This window comes from Hypanus sabinus, chromosome 7, assembly GCF_030144855.1.
Source record: "Hypanus sabinus isolate sHypSab1 chromosome 7, sHypSab1.hap1, whole genome shotgun sequence".
In the NCBI taxonomy this organism is placed as follows: domain Eukaryota; kingdom Metazoa; phylum Chordata; class Chondrichthyes; order Myliobatiformes; family Dasyatidae; genus Hypanus; species Hypanus sabinus.
In genome coordinates this window covers 7,871,251-7,889,135 of record NC_082712.1, presented here as the reverse complement: position 1 = coordinate 7,889,135, position 17,885 = coordinate 7,871,251, and the positions used below count along the sequence as shown (strand labels likewise).

At 42.5% G+C, this 17,885-nt stretch overlaps 2 protein-coding genes across 13 annotated transcripts in view; one reads left to right on the top strand and one right to left on the bottom strand.

The window, feature by feature from the left end:
* Positions 1 to 15,636, top strand: part of add1 (adducin 1 (alpha)) — a 173,261-nt gene extending 157,625 nt beyond the window's left edge. For 2 of the 7 annotated variants that reach the window (XM_059974140.1, XM_059974139.1), the window contains one exon: positions 12,483 to 15,636. In XM_059974140.1, coding sequence (XP_059830123.1) covers positions 12,483 to 12,832 — 350 coding nt within the window. In that variant the 3' untranslated portion in view covers positions 12,833 to 15,636. The remainder of the gene's footprint in view (positions 1 to 12,482) is intronic. The other 5 variants (XM_059974141.1, XM_059974143.1, XM_059974142.1 and 2 more) reach the window with 3 other exon arrangements.
* A 95-nt stretch (positions 15,637 to 15,731) lies between these two features.
* Positions 15,732 to 17,885, bottom strand: part of mfsd10 (major facilitator superfamily domain containing 10) — a 43,476-nt gene continuing 41,322 nt past the window's right edge. For all 6 annotated transcript variants that reach the window (XM_059974157.1, XM_059974156.1, XM_059974155.1 and 3 more), the window contains one exon: positions 15,732 to 17,597. In XM_059974157.1, coding sequence (XP_059830140.1) covers positions 17,494 to 17,597 — 104 coding nt within the window. In that variant the 3' untranslated portion in view covers positions 15,732 to 17,493. The remainder of the gene's footprint in view (positions 17,598 to 17,885) is intronic.

The window sequence follows — 17,885 nt, the reverse complement described above, 5'->3', positions numbered from 1 at the left end:
CAATAACTTTACATTTAATGTATGAGAGATGTTATATTCAGTGTGATGTATTTGGTGAATTTGCCACTGGTGTACACCAGAGCTGCTGCCTGTGTTTTGTTCCCATTTTGTTCTTTGGAGCAATGCTTCAAGCAATCTTTTACTGTATGCAAATACTGAGGGCAGGGTTGTGAAGAATATACATTGCTTAAATGTTGAGGTTAGTATATTCTTTAAACATGACATTGTGACAGGGGCCCAAGTAGAATCAGATGTTTGATCAGGAACCAAGAGGAGCTGGTAAACTGAGCCAGCAGACACATTCAGCCTCTATGTTATGGAATTCCTCCATAAAAATTAAAGACAAAGTTAGAGTCTGGCTCTCATTAGTGTAATTTGGCCTTCTAATGTTGTGAGTAGTTGTATTCTTGTGAAGGCAATTTTAAGTTGCATCAGTTTTAACCTTATAAAACTGCTTTATATTGTGTTGAAGTGGAACCTTGGCCTAAGCAAATACTCAGCAAGTGAAAATATTTAAAAACAATCTGCATAGAAAGGTAAAAAGCATATAGATTGGCTAAAGTATCCTTTTCATTCATAAATTGGCTGGGTACTGCAGCTTATGATTTATGGACTGATTTATCTGCCACAATTGAGTTTGCAAATGACCCAAAGATTTGTGGCATTGTGTATTTGCATAGAAGATTGCCATAGGATTCAGTGGGATATAGATCAGTAGCAGATATGGACAGAGAAATGGCAATCTCCAAGCGTGTGAAATGCTTTTCTTTAGAAGATCCAACATAAAGGAAGAGTACCCAGCAATGATGACCAGAAGGATCTTGGTGTCCAGGTATATGGCTCCCTAAAAATGGCACCTGTCATGAGGGTGCTAGAGTATGTGTATGGCCTTAATTAGCCAAGGGATTGAGTTCAAGAACCAGCAAGTTGTGTTACAACTTAAAACTTGGGAAAGGCCACATTTGGAGTATCTTGTTCAATTCTGGGTGTCTCATTATAAGACGCACATGAAGGCCTTGGATAGGGTGCTGAAAAGGTTTACCAGAATGCTGCTTGGTTTAGAGGACATGTGCTGTGAGAAGAGGTTGTTTTCTCTATAGCAGCAGAAACTGAGGCTACGTCCACACTGCACCGGATAAATCCGTAACTGAAGCTTTTTCTCTTCGTTTTTACCCTCCGTCCACACTAAAACACCATTTTCGTCCCCTGAAACCGGAGCTTTTCAGAAACGCTTTCCAGGGCGGGTATTTTTGAAAACGCCACTCGGGCAGATAAGTGTGGTCGAGGTAACTGGAGACTTCTGAAAACACTATCAGGTGGCAGCGCACTATTTCATTGTTTTCTTGAACGCAACCGAACAATTTCAGAACAGACAGTAATGAGACTGAAGCCAGAAGAGTTAGAAATGTACTCACCAAATACTTTGACCCATAACTTATTGGATAAATAAGTATCAAACACGAGGAAATCTGCAGATGCTGGAAATTCAAACAACAACAACACACAAAATGCTGATGGAATACAGCAGGCCAGGCAGCATCTATAGGAGAAGCGCTGTTGATGTTTCAGGCCGAGACCCATCGTCAGGACCCAAAACTGGCCCACTCCTGATGAAGGGTTTCGGCCTGAAAAGTCATCACTACCTCCTCCCATAGATGCTGTCTGGCCTGCTGAGTTCTGCCAGCATTTTGTGTTTTTATCATAATGAGGTAGTTTGTGAAGCTAAGAGTTCATTTTAACATACAGGAGGACCATTCAAGAATCTGATAACAGTGACCTACTGCAGTGATATATAGAGCAGAATCTGGCAACCCAGTCATGAATGTTCAGGGAGTGGAGTAAGGGACTGTGGAGCATCAGTGTCTAGAATAATCATGGTGGAGCTATCGCTGCCTTTCCTTACTGATTGCCGTCTGTTGGTCAATGAAAGTCAATTGTGAAAGTCAATGATCAAGTTGTAGAGGGAGCCATTAACTTCAAAGGTCCAAAGTTTGGTGATGAGTTTCCTTAGAATAACAACCTTCAAGGCAAAACTATAGTCCATAAACCATTTGGTCTTTACTGTCCAAATACTCCAGAGATAGTGTAGGGCCAGGGAGATGGTATCTGCCATAAACCTGTTTCTGCAGAAGGCAAATTACAGTGGATCGATGTTGCCTGAAAAGTTGGAGTTGATGCGTGCCATGATCAACTTCTTGAAGCACTTCATGAATACAGGCATTAGAGTCACTGGGCAGTAGTCATTAAGGCAGGTTACATTATATACCCTAAAGATTCACAAGAATGTTATTAGGAAATTGGAGTGAATAAACATTGAATACAAAGTTGGTGTCTGGTTTTCATTAGTGTAATTTGCCTTATGTTATTTGTGGGTATTCTTGTGAAAACAATTTAAATCACGGCTATTCTCTCCTTTTTAAAAAAGAAGTTTTATCTTGTACTGAATTTGAATCTGAGCCAGGGTAATACTTGAGATTTTTTTTTAAATGTTGCATGCAAATAAAGCAACAGATGCTACAAATCTGTAATAAAAAGAAAGTAGTGAAAACACTCAGCAACATCTGTTGACATTTTTGGTCCCGAAAGCTTCATTAGAACTGGAGAAGAGGACGTGGGTTAGTTTTAGATAGCAAAGAAGTTGGGGTGTGGGGTAGGGGGAAGTAAGGGGAAATTTTTTAAAAACCTGCTAATGTAGGGAATTTGGAATAGAAACAGAAATTGCTGGAAATACTCAGCAGGTCAGGCTGCAGTTCTGGACCAAGATACAGAGTTAATGTTTCAAGCTGAAGACCTTCATTAGAACTGCGAATGAGGGAAGTTAGCCAGTATGATCAGTTAGAGGGTGAGACCATAGACAAGAAAATGTAGGAGTTAGAAATGTAGAGCAGGAAGATTGGCAGGTGAAGAACGGGCATGTCCTTCAGTCCTAGAAGAAAAAAAAGGCAAGTACACACCATTAGAGATCTGACAGATGAATAGGAACAATGTAGAAATGAAAATTTGACAAAAGTGGTACTGCATAAGTCCCTAAGGGGATGGATTCAGACAGGTTATGCTGGCTAAGGAATATCTTTTCCTGTTGGACTATCAGAGGTCCAAGAAAAAGGAATAGGGAACTTGTAGAATTTAATATTAAGTCCAGAAAGCTGCAACATACCCAGATGAATGATGAGGTGCTGTTCCTTATTCTTGCATTGGGCCTTATTGTAGCCACAGGTTAACATATCAAGAGTAGGAGTGTGTTTTGGAGTTAAGAATCAGGCTCGGTCAACCATGATGATTCACCTGAAAGACTCTTTAGGGCCCCTGGATGAAGGGGAGGGAAGAGATGAATGAACATAGAAAGGGTGCAGAGTAGATTTACAACGTTGCCTGGATTGGGGAGCATGCCTTATGAGAATAGGTTGAGTAAACTTGGCCTTTTCTCCAAGGAGCGAAGGAGGATGAGAGGTGACCTGATAGAGATGTATAAGATGACAAGAGGCATTGATTGTGTGGATAGTCTTTTTCCCAGGGCTGAAATGGTTGCCACAAGAGGACACAAGTTTAAGGTGCTGGGGAGTAGGTGCAGAGGTGATGTCAGGGGTAAGTTTTTTTACACAGAGAGTAGTGAGTGCATGGAATGGGCTGCCAGCAACAGTGGTAGAGGCGGATACGATAGGGTCTTTTTAAGAGAGTTTTGGAGCTCAGAAAAATTGAGGGCTATGGGTAAGCCTAATGATTTCTACGGTAGGGACATGTTTAGCACAACAATGGCAGGGTTGGGTTAAGAAGGGGAGGAGGGGCATTAACGGAAGTTAGAGAAATCAATGTTCATGCCATCAGGTTGGGAGCTACCCAGCTGGTATACAAAGTGTTGTTCCTCCAACCTGATTGTGGCTTCATCTTGATAGTAGAGGAGGCCATGGAATGACATATCAGAATGGGAATGGGATGTGAAATTAAAATGTGTGGCCACTGGGAGATCCTGCTTTCTCTGGTGGACAGAGCGTAGGTGTTCAGCGAAATGGTCTCCCAGTCTGTGTCGGGTCTCACCAATATATAAAAGGCCACTCCGGGAGCATTGGATGCAGTATATCACACCAGCCGACTTACAGGTGAAGTGTTGCCTCACCTGGAAGGACTGTCTGGGGTCCTGAATGGTGGTGATGGTGGAAATGTAAGGACAGGTGTAGCACGTGTTCTGCTTACAAGGATAAGTGCTAGGAGGAAGATCGGTGGCAAGGGATGGGGGGGCGAACGGACAAGAGAGTCGCGTAGGGAGCGAACTCTGCAGAAAAGGTGGGGGGGGGGGGGAGATGTGCTTGGTAGTGGGATCCCGTTGGAGGTGGCAGAAGTTACGGACAGTTATACATTGGACCCAGAGGCTGGTGGGGTGGTAGGTGAGGACAAGGGGAACCCTATCCTGAGTGGGGTGGTGGGCGAATTGGGTGAGGGCAGATGTACGTTGGACCAGGAGACGGAAGAAGGGGCAGTTGGCTCATAAATAGAGAAAGCTTGGAGACCGTGCAAGAGGGAGGATAGGCAGGTGATAAAGAAGGAATGTGCATAGACCGATGATTTGAGATGTATCTATTTTAATGCAGAAAGCATCATGAACAAAGTGGATGAGCTTAGAGCCTGCATCAGTACTTGCAGCTGTGATGTTGTGGCCATTACAGAAACTTGCATGGCTCAGCAGCAGAAATGATTACTTAAAAGTGCCAGACTTCAGATGTTTCAGAAAGGACAGGGAGGGAGGCAAGAGGTGGGAGCATGGCACTGCAAATCAGAGATGGTGTCATGGCTGCAGAAAAGGAGTAAGTCATGGAGGGATTGTCTACTGAGTCTCTGTGGGTGGAAGTTAGAAACAGGAAGAGGTCAATAACTCTACTGGGTGATTTTTTTTAATGGCCTCCCAATGGTAACAGGGACATTGAGGAGCAGATGGGGAGACAGATTCTATAAAGGTGTAATAATAACAGGGTTGCGGTGGGAGATTTTAATTTCCCAAATATTGATTGGCATCTCCCTAGAGTGAGGGTTTTAGATGGGGTTGAATTTGTTAGGTGTGTTCAAGAAGGTTTCCTGACACAACGTGTGGATAAGCCTACAAGAGGAGAGGCTGTACTTAATCTGGTATTGGGAAATGAACCTGGTCAGGTATCAGGTCTCAGTGGGAGAGCATTTTGGAGATGGTGATCACAATTCTATCTCCTTTACCAAAGCATTAGAGAGAGAGAGGAACAGACAAGTTAGGAAACATTTAATTGGAGTAAGGTGAAATATGAAGCTATCAGGCAGAAACTTGGAAGCATAAATTGGAAACGCATGTTCTCAGGGAAATGTACGGCAGAAATGTGGCAAATGTTCAGGGGTTATATGCGTGGCGTTCTGCACAGGTACATTCCATTGAGACAGGGAAAGGATGGTAGGGTACACGAGCTGTGGTGTACAAAGGCTGTTGAAAATCTAGTCAAGAAGAAAAGAAAAGCTCATGAAAGGTTCAAAAAAACTAGGTAATGATAGAGATCTAGAAGATTATGACTAGCAGGAAGGAGATTAAGAATGAAATTAGGAGAGCCAGAAGTGCCCATGGGAAGGCCTTGGCAAGCAGGATTAAAGAAAACCCCTGAATCTACAAGTATGTGAAGAGCAAGAGGATAAGACGTGAGAGAATAGGACCAATCAAGTGTGACAGTGGAAAAGTGTGTATGGAACTAGAGGAGAGAGCGGAAGTAATTAATGAATACTTCGCTTCAGTATTTACTACAGAAAAGGATCTTGGCAATTGTAGGGATGACTTACAGCAGATCGAAAAGCTTGAGCATATAAACATTAAGAAAGAGGATGTGCTGAAGCTTTTGGAAAGCATCAGATTGTGGATAAATCTCCAGGACCAGATGAGATGGACCCTAGTCTATTGTGGGAAGCGAAGGTGGAATTTGCTGAGCCTCTGGCAATGATCTTTGCATCATCAATGGGGATTGGAGAGGTTCCAGAGGATTGGAGGGTTGCAGATGTTCCCTTATTCAAGAAAGGGAGTAGAGATAGCCCAGAAAGTTATAGACCAGTGAGTCTTACTTCAGTTGTTGGTATGTTGATGAGGAAGATCCTGAAAGGCAGGATTTATGAACATTTGAAGAGACTTAATATGATCAAGAATAATCTAGATGGTTTTCTCAAGGGCAGGTTGTACCTTACGACCCTGATTGAAATTTTTGAGGATGTGACTAAACACATTGATGAAGGTAGGGCAATAGATGTAGTGTTTATGGATTTCAGTAAGGCATTTACTTAAGTTATGGATTTGATGAGGTACCCTATGCAAGGCTTATTGAGAAAGTAAGGCAAGTGATCCCAGGTGATCTTGGTTTCTGGATCCAGAACTGCCTTGCTCACACAAGGCAAAGAATGGTTGTAGACGGGTCATATCCTAAGCAACTGCATCACTGCCTTGTTCAGAAATTGCACCATCTCAGACCGCAAGACCCTGCAGCGGATAGGGAGGTCAGCTGAGAAGATTATCGGGGTCTCTCTTCCCACCATTACAGACATTTACACTACACGCTGCATCTGCAAAGCAAACGGCATTCATTATAAAGGACCCCACGCACCCCTCATACAAACTCTTCTCCCTCCTGCTGTCTGGGAAAAGGCACCAAAGCATTCGGGCTCTCACGACCATACTATGTAACAGTTTCTTCCCCCAAGCTATCAAACTCATCAATACCCAGAGCCTGGACTGACACCTTACTGCCCTATTGTCTTGTTCATTATTTATTGTAATGCCTGCACTGTTTTGTGCACTTTATGCAGTCCTGAGTAGGTCTGTAGTCTATTTTTTTTTTTGTGTTGTTTTTATTACGTAGTTCAGTCTAGTTTTTGTACCGTGTCATGCAACACTATGGTCCTGAAAACATTGTCTCGTTTTTACTGTGTACTGTACCAGCAGTTATGGTCGAAATGACAATAAAAAGTGACTTGACTTGATTCTGCATGGAGATTGGTGACCAGTGGTGTGCTTCAGGGATCTGTTTGGGATTCCTTCTCTGTGATTTTTATAAATGACCTGGATGGGAAGTGGAGGGATGGGTTCGTAAATTTGCTGATTACACAAAGGTTGGGGGTGTTGTGGATAGTGTGGAGGGCTGTCAGAGGTTACAGCAGGACATCGATAGGATGCAAAACTGGGCTGGGAAGTGGCAGATGGAGCTCAACTCAGTTAAGTGTGAAGTAGTTCATTTTGGTAGGTCAAATATGATGGCAGAATATAGAATTAATGGTAAGACTCTTGGCAGTGTGGAGGATCAGAGGGATCTTGGGGTCCGAGTCCTTAGGACGCTCAAAGCAGCTGAAAAGGTAGACTATGTGGTTAAGAAGGCGTATGGTGTATTTGCCTTCATCAATTGTGGAATTGAATTTAGGAGTGAGAGGTAATGTTGCAGCTATATAGAACCCTGGTCAGACACCATTTGGAGTACTGTGCTCAGTTCTGGTCGCCTCACTACAGGAAAGATGTGGAAGCCATAGAAAGGGTGCAGAGGAGATTTACAAGGATGCTGCCTGGATTGGGGATCATGCCTTATGAGAATAGGTTGAGTGAACTCGGCCTTTTCTCCTTGGAGTGACGGAGGATGAGAGGTGACCTGATAGATGTGTATAAGATGATGAGAAGCATTAATCGTGTGGATAGTCAAGGACTTATTCTCAGGGCTGAAATGGCTAGCATAAGAGGGCACAGTTTTAAGGTGCTTGGAAGTAGGTACAGAGCAGATGTTAGGTGTAAGTTTTGTTACACAGAGAGTGTGAGTGCATGGAATGGGCTGCTAGTGACAGTGGTGGAGGCAGATATAATAGGGTCTATTAAGAAACTTTTGGATAGGTACATGGAGCTTAGAAAAATAGAGTGCTGTGGGTACCCTAGGTAATTTCTAAAGTAAGTGCGTGTTCGGCACGGCGTTGTGGGCCGAAGGGCCTGTATTGTGCTGTAGGTTTTCTATTTTTCTGATTAAGTACTAAGCAAAGAGGCATGAATATTTTTGAACTGCTGTCATTTCAGTTTTTAAGTTTTTAGTATTTTTCCTTGGCTCTACTGTGAACAAAGGAGCATGTGATCTACAATTCTTTTTAATTCTCAGTTAAATTTATCAATTTACCAGAATACCTGGCTGTAATACTCATTTATGTGAACAAAGGGTTGGGGTCTGGATACTTTTATAGGGCACTATACAGATCCCAAGGGACAGCTCTCTGAAAGTGACTACACAAGTAGGGGTCTGAATGCTTTTACAGGGCACTATAGGGCTCCCAAGTCCTTAGCCCTCTGAAAGTGACTATACAAGTTGATAGGGTGGTAAAGAAGGATTATGGCATGCCTCCTGTCATCACGGGGGGTATATAGTATGAGAGTCAGGAATGAATGTTGTATGAGATTGTTCTTGTAATATTGCATCCAATGCCGGATGTTCCATTACAGGAAAGATATAGAAGCTTTGGAGAGGGTGCAGAGTTTTACCAGGATTCTGCCTGGATGAGAGAGTACAAGCTGTAAGGAGAGGTTAGATGAACCGGTGTGGTTTTCTCTGGAGTGTCAGGAGGAAGGACCTGATGGATGTTTATAAAATTGAGATATAAATAGACAGCCATAATCCTTTTCCCAGGGTAGAAATGTCAAATAACAGAAGGCATAGCTTAACAGTGAGAGGGATATGTTTTTAAAGGGCAACGCACACAAAATGTTGGAGGAACTCAGCAGGTCAGGCAGCATCCATGGAAAAAGAAGTTCAGTTGTCATTTTGGAACGAATCCCTTTGGTAGGACTGGAGAAAAGAGCTGAGGAGTAGATTTGAAATGTGGGGGGAGCGGAGAGAGGAAAGCCAGGCAATAGGTGAAACTTGGAGGAGGAGGGATGAAGCAAAGAGCTAGGAAGTTGATTGCTGCAAGAGACAGGGGGCCATGGAAGAATGAAAAGGGAGGAGGGGGGAGGAGCACCAGAAGGAGGCAATGGGCGGGCAAGGAGATAACAGGAGAGAGGGTGAAGGGGGGATGGGAAATGGTGAAGTAGGGGTTGAGGGGAGGCATTACTGGAAGTTTGAGAAATCGATATTCATGCCATCAGCTTGGAGGCTACCCAAACAGAATATAAGGTGTTGTTCTTCCAACCTAAGTGTGGCCTTATCCCAATAGTAGAGGAGGCCATAGATGGATGTGTCGGAATGTGAATGGGAGGTGGAATTAAAATGGATGGCCTCTGGGAGATCCCACTTGTTTTGGCGGATGGAGCGTAGATGCTCATCAATCTATGTTGGTACTCACCGATGTGCCACATCGGGAGCACCGAACACTATATATGACCCCCCCCAACAGACTTGAAGGTGAAGTGTCTCCTCACCTGGGAGAAGGTGTAGGGGCAGGTGAAGCACTTATTCCGCTTGCAAGGACAAGTGCCAAGAGGGAGATCAGTGGGGAGCGACCAGTGGACAAGAGATCTCTGTAGAAAGTTAGGGGGAGGGAAAAATGTGTTTGGTAGTGGGATCCAGTTGGAGATAGCAGAGGTTTTGGAGAATTATGTGCTGGATGCGGAGACAGGTGGGGTGGTAGGTGAGGACAAGAGGAACCCTATCCCTGGTAGCGTGGTGGATGAGGTAAGAGCAGACATGCTTGAAGTAGAAGAGGTGTGATTGAGGGCAGCTTTGATGATGCAGGAAGGGAAGCCCCATTCTTTGGAAAAGGAAGACAACTCCTTCATTCTAGAATGAAAAGCTTCATCCTGAGAGCAGATGCAGAGGAGACTGAGTGAGAGAAGGGAATGGCATTTTTGCAGGTAGCAGGGTGTAGTCCAGATAGATGTGAGGGTCCATTGATTTATAATGGATATCAGTGGATAAGCTGAGACAGTGAGACCGAGCAAGGGAAGGGAAGTGTTGGAAATGGACTGGGTGAACTTGAGGGCAGGATGGAAGTTGGAAGCAAAGTGGACGAGATTGCAGCATCTGCATATTTTCTCTTGTTTATGTTTTTAAAGGGGATCTGTAGGGCAATTTTTAAAAAAAAACTGCAATGGTAGGTGGGAAGTGATTCAACCAGAGGAAAAAGCAGGGTATGAAAAAGTTAAGTTCAATGTAGCAAGAGCAGGCTGGAATAATGGGTTTGCCCAGCAGTTCTTGTGTATTTTGGGCAGAAAATAAAACCAGACACCGCAAGGCTGGGAGACTGAGGGAAGAATGATAGGCAAAATTGGTCAGTTCTGATATCAGCAAAGAAGTAAGCTGCCTGAAGTTGGAAAACTGGAAATCAAGTCTGGAAAGCTGCTATGTGCCCAGGCAGATACTGAGATGTTGTTCCACAGCAACACACAAAATGCTGGAAGAACTTAGCAAGTCAGGCAGCATCTGTGGAGAGAAGTATAAATAGTTGACGTCTTGGTCCAAGACCCTTCATCAGCACTGGAAAGGAAGGGGGAAAAGGCCAGAATATCAATATTCATGCTACCAAGTTGGAGGTTACCCAGAGGTGTTGCTTCTCTAAGCTTAGTATGGTCACACTGTGGTAGTAGAGGCAGCTATGGACCGATATATTGGAATGAGAAGTCGAATTGAAGTGGGTGCTTCAACTGGAAAATCCCACCTTTTTTGGCGGAGGAGCGAAGGTGCTTGGCCAGGGGTCGGCAACGTTTACCACTGAAAGAGCCAATATGGACCCATTTCCCACAGAAAAGAAAACACTGGGAGCCACAAAACCCGTTTGACATTTAAAATGAAATAACACTGCATGCAATGGTTTTTTTTTTGCCTTTATGCTATGTATAAACAAACTATAATGTGTTGCATTTATGAAATTGATGAACTCCTGCAGAGAAAACGAAATTACATTTCTGCATGCAACAAAAACATTTTGAACTCCGAAAAAGAGACGTTGGGTTGAAGGTTACTCCATAGTTAGCCTACCTTGGATCGAAGAATTAAAAGAAAGCGCGCACTGGCGGGTGTCAGGCATTGGCAGTGGTGATGTGTATTAATAGCGATAAAAAAACATGTAGCGGTGTGCTACACGCAGCGCTAAAATAACGACACTGCAGTCAAAGATAACTTTATTCGAACTAAACAGCCTTGCTTTAAAGCCTCCCTCAACCCGTCCCCGTGGGCGCGGATGCTCCAAAAGACACGTACTCACAAACCCCCGTAGGCTACCTGCCTTAGCTGGAATGGTGGCTAATTGTGAGCCGGTTCGGATGTGCCAGGAAATGGGGTCTCCACAACGTTTTATTTAGATTGTACAAGATCACCATAATCTTCAAATTTTGAATTGCATTTCAAAAACTAACAAACCACGGGGAGCCGCAGCACAGAGATGAAAGAGCCGCGGGTTGCCGACCCCTGTGCTTGGCGAAGTGATCCCCCAACCTAGTTGTGAATGAGTGGAGTCTACTCCTGTTTACAACTGGATACAGCAGGACCAGAGCTTCAATTTGATCTTTTGGCTGTGGAAACACTTCTCTCCCTCAAGGATATCGTGGTTTGCTACCTATTCTGTATCTAATCAATGATTGATCTGGTATCATAGAAAATGTACAAAAATAATAAGTGGCATTACAAAATGGATTCCTCATGGATAGAGAGAGAAACTAATCCTGAAGTGTTTGACTTTATCAGTTATGTTTGAGGTCTAACCAAAGTCTTCAGCTATTGTGGTTATTTTTTTCCTTGCTCAAGAATGGATTGTCATTTTCTTTAAAAAGGTGAGTAACTGACCAGGTGCATTTTGATTCAGATCAAATTCATATTAGTTATGAGATGTACATTAAAGTATACAGTGAAATGTGTCATCTGCATTAACAAACCAACACACCTAAGGATGTGCTGATGTCAGCCCGCACACATTCCGGCACCAACATAGCATGCCCACAACGTTTGGCAGAACAAGACAAGCAGCAACAATTTTCACAGGAAGAGAAGACCCACATTGTATATCCTGTAATGCAAATAGATAAAACTTGCACATTTGAAGGCCTTTGCACAGAAATCTTGCACAAAAAAGAGGAGAGGCACTTGGGAAAGTTTGGTGAGGGGATTTCAGAGTTCAGTCTAGACAGATGGTACGATCGCCATCGGTGTTGGCCTGAACAAAACAGGAAACTGACCAGGGTTGTGGGGAGAAGTGTCTTAAACTCAGGAATGAGAGTTTTCAATTTGAGATGCTGATGGATTGGGAACCAATGTATGTCCAAGAGCATAGGGCTGTGGGTGAATGGAACTTCAAATGGGTTCAAACTTCAGAGCTGTAAGAAACTAGCTGGGGAAAAAAACATTGAAAATATAAGAGCTTTAAAGTCGTGGATTAAAGCTGGTTTCTGAAAGAAACAGAAGCTTCAGTCTTTAGGAATTGACTGTTTGATATCTCAATTAAAGAGAATAATGGAGCTTTGCAGCAGGGACACTGAGATTCTTTCACCAAAATGTATTCTGACTCACTTATTTTGACCTCTTCTATAAATTCTTCAGAATCGCAAATGGAACAGACACGCAAGGATGACAGTGCTGCAACTTTCCAACAGTCTCCACCTGAACTCGCCTCTGATGAGCCCTCGGAAATACCGACCATCCAGACCCCTGCAAAAGAGGAGTTGGACAGCCCAAGCAAAGACCTGAGTAGGAAGCTTGAAGAGCTGACCACCACTGAGCAGCAGGAAGAGCCCTCCTCACCCCCTCCTGAGCAGGTGACTTCATCACCCGTTGAGGAGGTGGTTGATGCAGCCAGCGACGAGTCTCCCAGCAAGTCACCCTCAAAGAAGAAGAAAAAGTTCCGCACCCCTTCCTTCTTGAAAAAGAATAAGAAGAAAAGTGAATCCTAAAGATCCCCTTTTTTTTAAGCAGAAAAGGCATAATGCCCTCGATTCCAATTCATTTCTAGAATGTACAAGGTTGTATTGTCTAGTGTTATATCTTAAACAAAAACATCCATGTAACGGAATGCAGTGAAATGTCTAGTATAGCTCAAATGATCTCGAAAGTACAGGACATCTTTTGACACAAAACAGAGGTGCTAACCTTTTCAGTACAGTAGGTGCAAGCCTTCAAGTGTTTAATCTCAGCATGGTTTACCACTTCGAGATAGAGTTAGAACAATGAAACCAGAAGAAACCTTTATAATGAGATTATGTTGTAATGATGAATTAATTGCTTTGTTGTAATATGCAGCTGTTATAGTGGAGATATACATTTTAACATGTGTATGAGAGACATCCTGCGCATGACTGTTCAATACCAGCCAATTGTGATGCTGCACACCTTTTTAGCCAGCAATGTTTAAAGGAAGATTACTACATGTAGATGGCACAGATTATGAATTGCTTACTTCAGAAAATAAGAAATGGTCTGGGTTTTGCTGAATCATGAGTATTGTTTTTTTTTCCCCTTTTACAACCCCTTAAGAAAACTTACTGCTATTGCCTGTTGCAAATTGTTTCCTTTGGGTGCTTTGACCAATGCTGCTGCCATGTAACCCTCTGCTACTTGTTTAAGAGCATAACAAAGTTATTGGAGTCTGGTGACTCGTTACCCAACATTTTGTCACTGCATCAATTGTCTGATACTCTTCTGTTTGTGAAATACTGCTTAGATTAAAATGAAGGAAAAGTTGTGGTTCTATACAGGATAAAACAAGTTGCTTGTATTTATACAGTGCTTTATCACATTCATGAACCCTCCTTATTTTGCAGTTCAGTGATTGTGTAGTCAAATGTCATGTAAAAGATGTCTTGAGTAGAAATTTGTGAAATGGCCAGCATTTTGTCCTTTTATTTTGTTGATTATACATAGTATTGAAAAACATAAACTCAGCAACCAAGTCATTTGAAATCAAATGGAAAAGTTGAAAAGAGAGCTGATATTTTTATCCAGAGTGAGACCTTTCAGTTTTACTGATGAAGGAACATAAACTGTAAATCCTATCATTCATATGGTCTACTTCAAGAGGCCTTTCCAGTGGGCAGTGCTGTTTGGAATTTATCATCTCTTCTCATCCCATCTCCAGCATTCTTTGATGTACAACCCTCCACTACATCCCCATCCACAATGACTCGATCAGGAAGTGGAGCAAGTTTCTGCTGAACTCAGTTTCTCCCTTCTGCTCCCACAGCAGAATATTATGGTACCCCATGCTGATCAAAGTTCTTCTCTCACTGCCACCCCCCCCCCCCTTAACCTGGCTTCTAATTAACCTAGTCACCTTCATAAATAGAGATTCCTTTATTGTTTAATTTAAATGGGATTGATGGAAATTCTACCAGTGTGACATAACACTGCACCAAAACTGATAAAAGTTTACTTTGAACTTCAAACCCTTTTTGTTACAGGCAGCGTTGCTCACCACCCCTAGTGGAAATCCTTCCATTCCCATAGGAGGTCTGGATTGTTGTTTGGTATTACATTTGCAGCAAACTTGGAACAGTGATGAAACCATCACTTTGCTGATGTGCAGCTGCTGCCTTTCCTTCTCTCAGTAAGTCTGCAGGTGGGTTGAGGTGGGGCCAAGGTGGAAATGGTAGCAAAAGTATAATGCAAGAATAGTTTGCATACAGGTGTGTAATGAGGACTGCATGGCATCACTGGCTTTACGCTTGTATTTTACCCTTGTATAACTTCTGTACTCTAAACAATTTTAAGTTTTCTGTTAATTTGTTAGAATTGCCAGACTTAACAATGTCACCTATGTTTAGAATCTCATTTCAGTTAATTATCCTCTACAAAACATTTCTAAACTTTGATTTTTATCCTACGTTTTCAATTCTTTGTATTAAAACAAAGAATTCTAAGTAAAAAAAATATTACTTATGAAAAGAATCATATCTAATTTTTTTAAGTTTCATTGTAACATTTTTTTGAAGTTACTTAAATAAAATCCTTTCTTTAAACCCCACAACATTGTTTAGTTTATTCAAGAAGGCAGCTCTATTCATTGCAGGCTGTCTGTTTCTTCTCGAGTCATATACAGTACAGACACTATCGGCTCTCCACTGTCACACCTTTACTGCATTTAGAACATAGGACACTACAGCAGAACATAGTACAGCCCACAGTGTATCTCATTTTAAAAATTTGCACTGAAACATGATGGCTGAAAGGGGAAGTAGCTCTTGCTTTAACTTTTATACTTTGTTAAAGTGAACAGCCATCCGTTGGAGGAATTCAATGGGTGGAACGGCATTAGTTGGGGGGAGGAGTGGGGGAGAAGAAATTGTCTGTTTCTCATCAAATCCTTGCATGAAGACCTCAGTTCCTTTATTTTCCTTGGGGCATCACAGTGGTGCATAGCAGTTAGTGCTATGCTTTTGCAGTTCAGGGCACTGGAGTTCAGTTCTGACCTCATCTGGAAGGAGTCTGTATGTCCTCCCCATGGAATGCCTGTGTTTTCTCCAGGTGTTCCAATTCCCTCCCACAGTCCAAAGATGTTCTAGTTGGTAGATTAATTGGTTAGTGTAAATTGTGTTGCGATTGGGCTAGGGTTAAATCAGGTGTTAGGTTATATGGCTTGAAGGACCAGCAGTGCCTATTCTGTGCTGTATCTCTAAATAAATAAATTAAGATTTCAGTCTAAAATGGAAGTCTGAAATTAATAGAATGCAGTGATCTCTTCCATTTTTTTGGCATTACACTTAAATATAGCAAGTGTGTAAGGTTGGAGGCTCCTGACCTGTTTTATTCTGGATGTTTGCCAATCAGTACCATGTCTAATGCAATTTCCCAAGGCTCCTGAAGGTATCACACGAAAAGCGCTAGAGAAACTCGGCAGGTCCAACAGTATTTTTGGAGAGGAATAAAGTTTCAGGCCAAGACCCTACAGCAGGACCCTTTTCAGCTGTGATTAGTGAGCAGGAAGGACCAAAATTTGTATGGCTGAAGTAGGATAGTTCCTAAAAGTAATTGTCTTGTCCATAAAGTATATTTGAAGTTTATTTGAAATTCTGTACAAAATACATTTGATTTCAGGATAGAACAAAGACACTATTAAAGAGTATCCTAATGTGTGAACATTTTAAGTAAACATTTCATCAACTATGAACGTGTTAATAGGAGGTCCCACTGGGTTAAAGTAAAATGACCAAAGACAAGTGACATTTTCACCAGAAAACTACCTTCTTTTGGCTCCAGGGCTTTCTCCAAAAAAAACTGCTGGACAGGGCCTTGCCAGGTTAAGGCAAAGTTGCACACCTATGAGCTGTTTGTAACCTGAGCACCTCACAAGTCAGAACCACATGGCAAGAGACGCAAGTGTTTGTTAAATCCATCCTGCCGGTTTCCCAGACCCTTGTTTGTGTGTGCCGGCTGTACATAAGTTGCGGATTCTCAAGCCTCAGAGAACCTGTGCTCTGAGATTCAGCAGATTTATTGCATGTGTGAAATCTCTCGCTTTTTTTAAAAAATGGTATTGATTTCATCGCGCACACACACCTGGAAAGCAGTCATTTGCATTGTCGGAGCAACTTTCAAGGTATTTCCACAGATATAAAATTGGGTCAAAAGAGGTGTGAATAAAGTACTGGCCAGAGATTGATAATGAAGGCAAAAAGAGTTCAAGCACACAGACATCTGAAGGCACAGCTTACCACTCAGTGATGGAAGTTGGTGGTGATTACGGGTAGTGGGGGAAGGTGACACCTGGCTTTGCTGTCAAGGTTAGCATTTAGGATTCATCCAGAATCAACTTTGAACAGAATTTAAAGATCTGGTCTCAGATTAAGAGCAGATTTCTTTCCCTGTAGACTTTATGACAATCTAGTTGTTGGAGAGTTGTCATTACTAGTGTTCCTGAAGGCAATTTCTGTACCTATCACTGGAGATTTGAACTTGTCTCTAGTGTTAGGCTGAAACTCATGTTCTAAAAAGTGGTAAATAAGAGAAAAATCCTGCAAATGTTTAATTTTCTAATTCCAAATTGGAACAGTTTTGCTTGTGACCATTACTTTACCCTCCTGGGACATTATATCAGTAGCTGGATGTTGAGTATATCTCATTCCAACCAAATTCAGGAGTAACCGAACTTGGGTAATATGATAAACAAAAGGGTCCAGATGTAAGGAAACTCTTAATGATCCACTGATTATTAACCACCCAAATCCAACAGTTAACTTCCAGATGGGATAATGCAAGTTTCCACTGTGGCACTTTTCCACCCAAGGAGGGGATGTAGACCACCCACCCATGCACAACCAGACCATACACGTACACGCAGACCACATCCATAAATACATACACACACAGCATCAATAGGAAGGAGAAAGAAAGAGCCCCATAACAAGTTACTTTCCTGAAGTTCTCGGTACTTCATCTAATAAACACCACATTTCTACTGGAGGCAGTTTCCTGATCTTCATATGCTGTGATATTCTCAGCTGGAGATGTTGAAGATCAACCACCAGAATTTGCTTTAAACACAGCCCGCGGTTGCTTAAAGGGAATCTGTACTGTCCTCTTGACGTTTACATAGGTCAAAGTATCCATCCTCTGGTTCTCATCACTCTCTTTTCTTTGCTTTGGGAACTGAAATAAGTGCGAGAGGGAGGAGGAAGCCAGCGGCTGCCATGGTGAAACACAGCTCAGCGCCTCCCAGCCAGTAGACTGCAAGAGAAAAACAACATTCAATCCCTTCACCACCTCCCCTGTCCATTAGCTGCAGCACACAAGCAAGTATCAAACTTCTCCACCTGCTCCATCTAGAACACTACAGGCCATTCAGCCCACCATGTTGTGCCAACCTTTTAACCTACTCTAAAATCCTGCTACGTAGACTGTGTCCCCTGGTGGAGATGGTATAATTTTAAAGTGATTGGAAGAAAATATAGAGGGGATATCAGAAGTTAGTTCTTTACACAGAGGGTACATGGAAAACCCTGCCAGGAGTGGTGA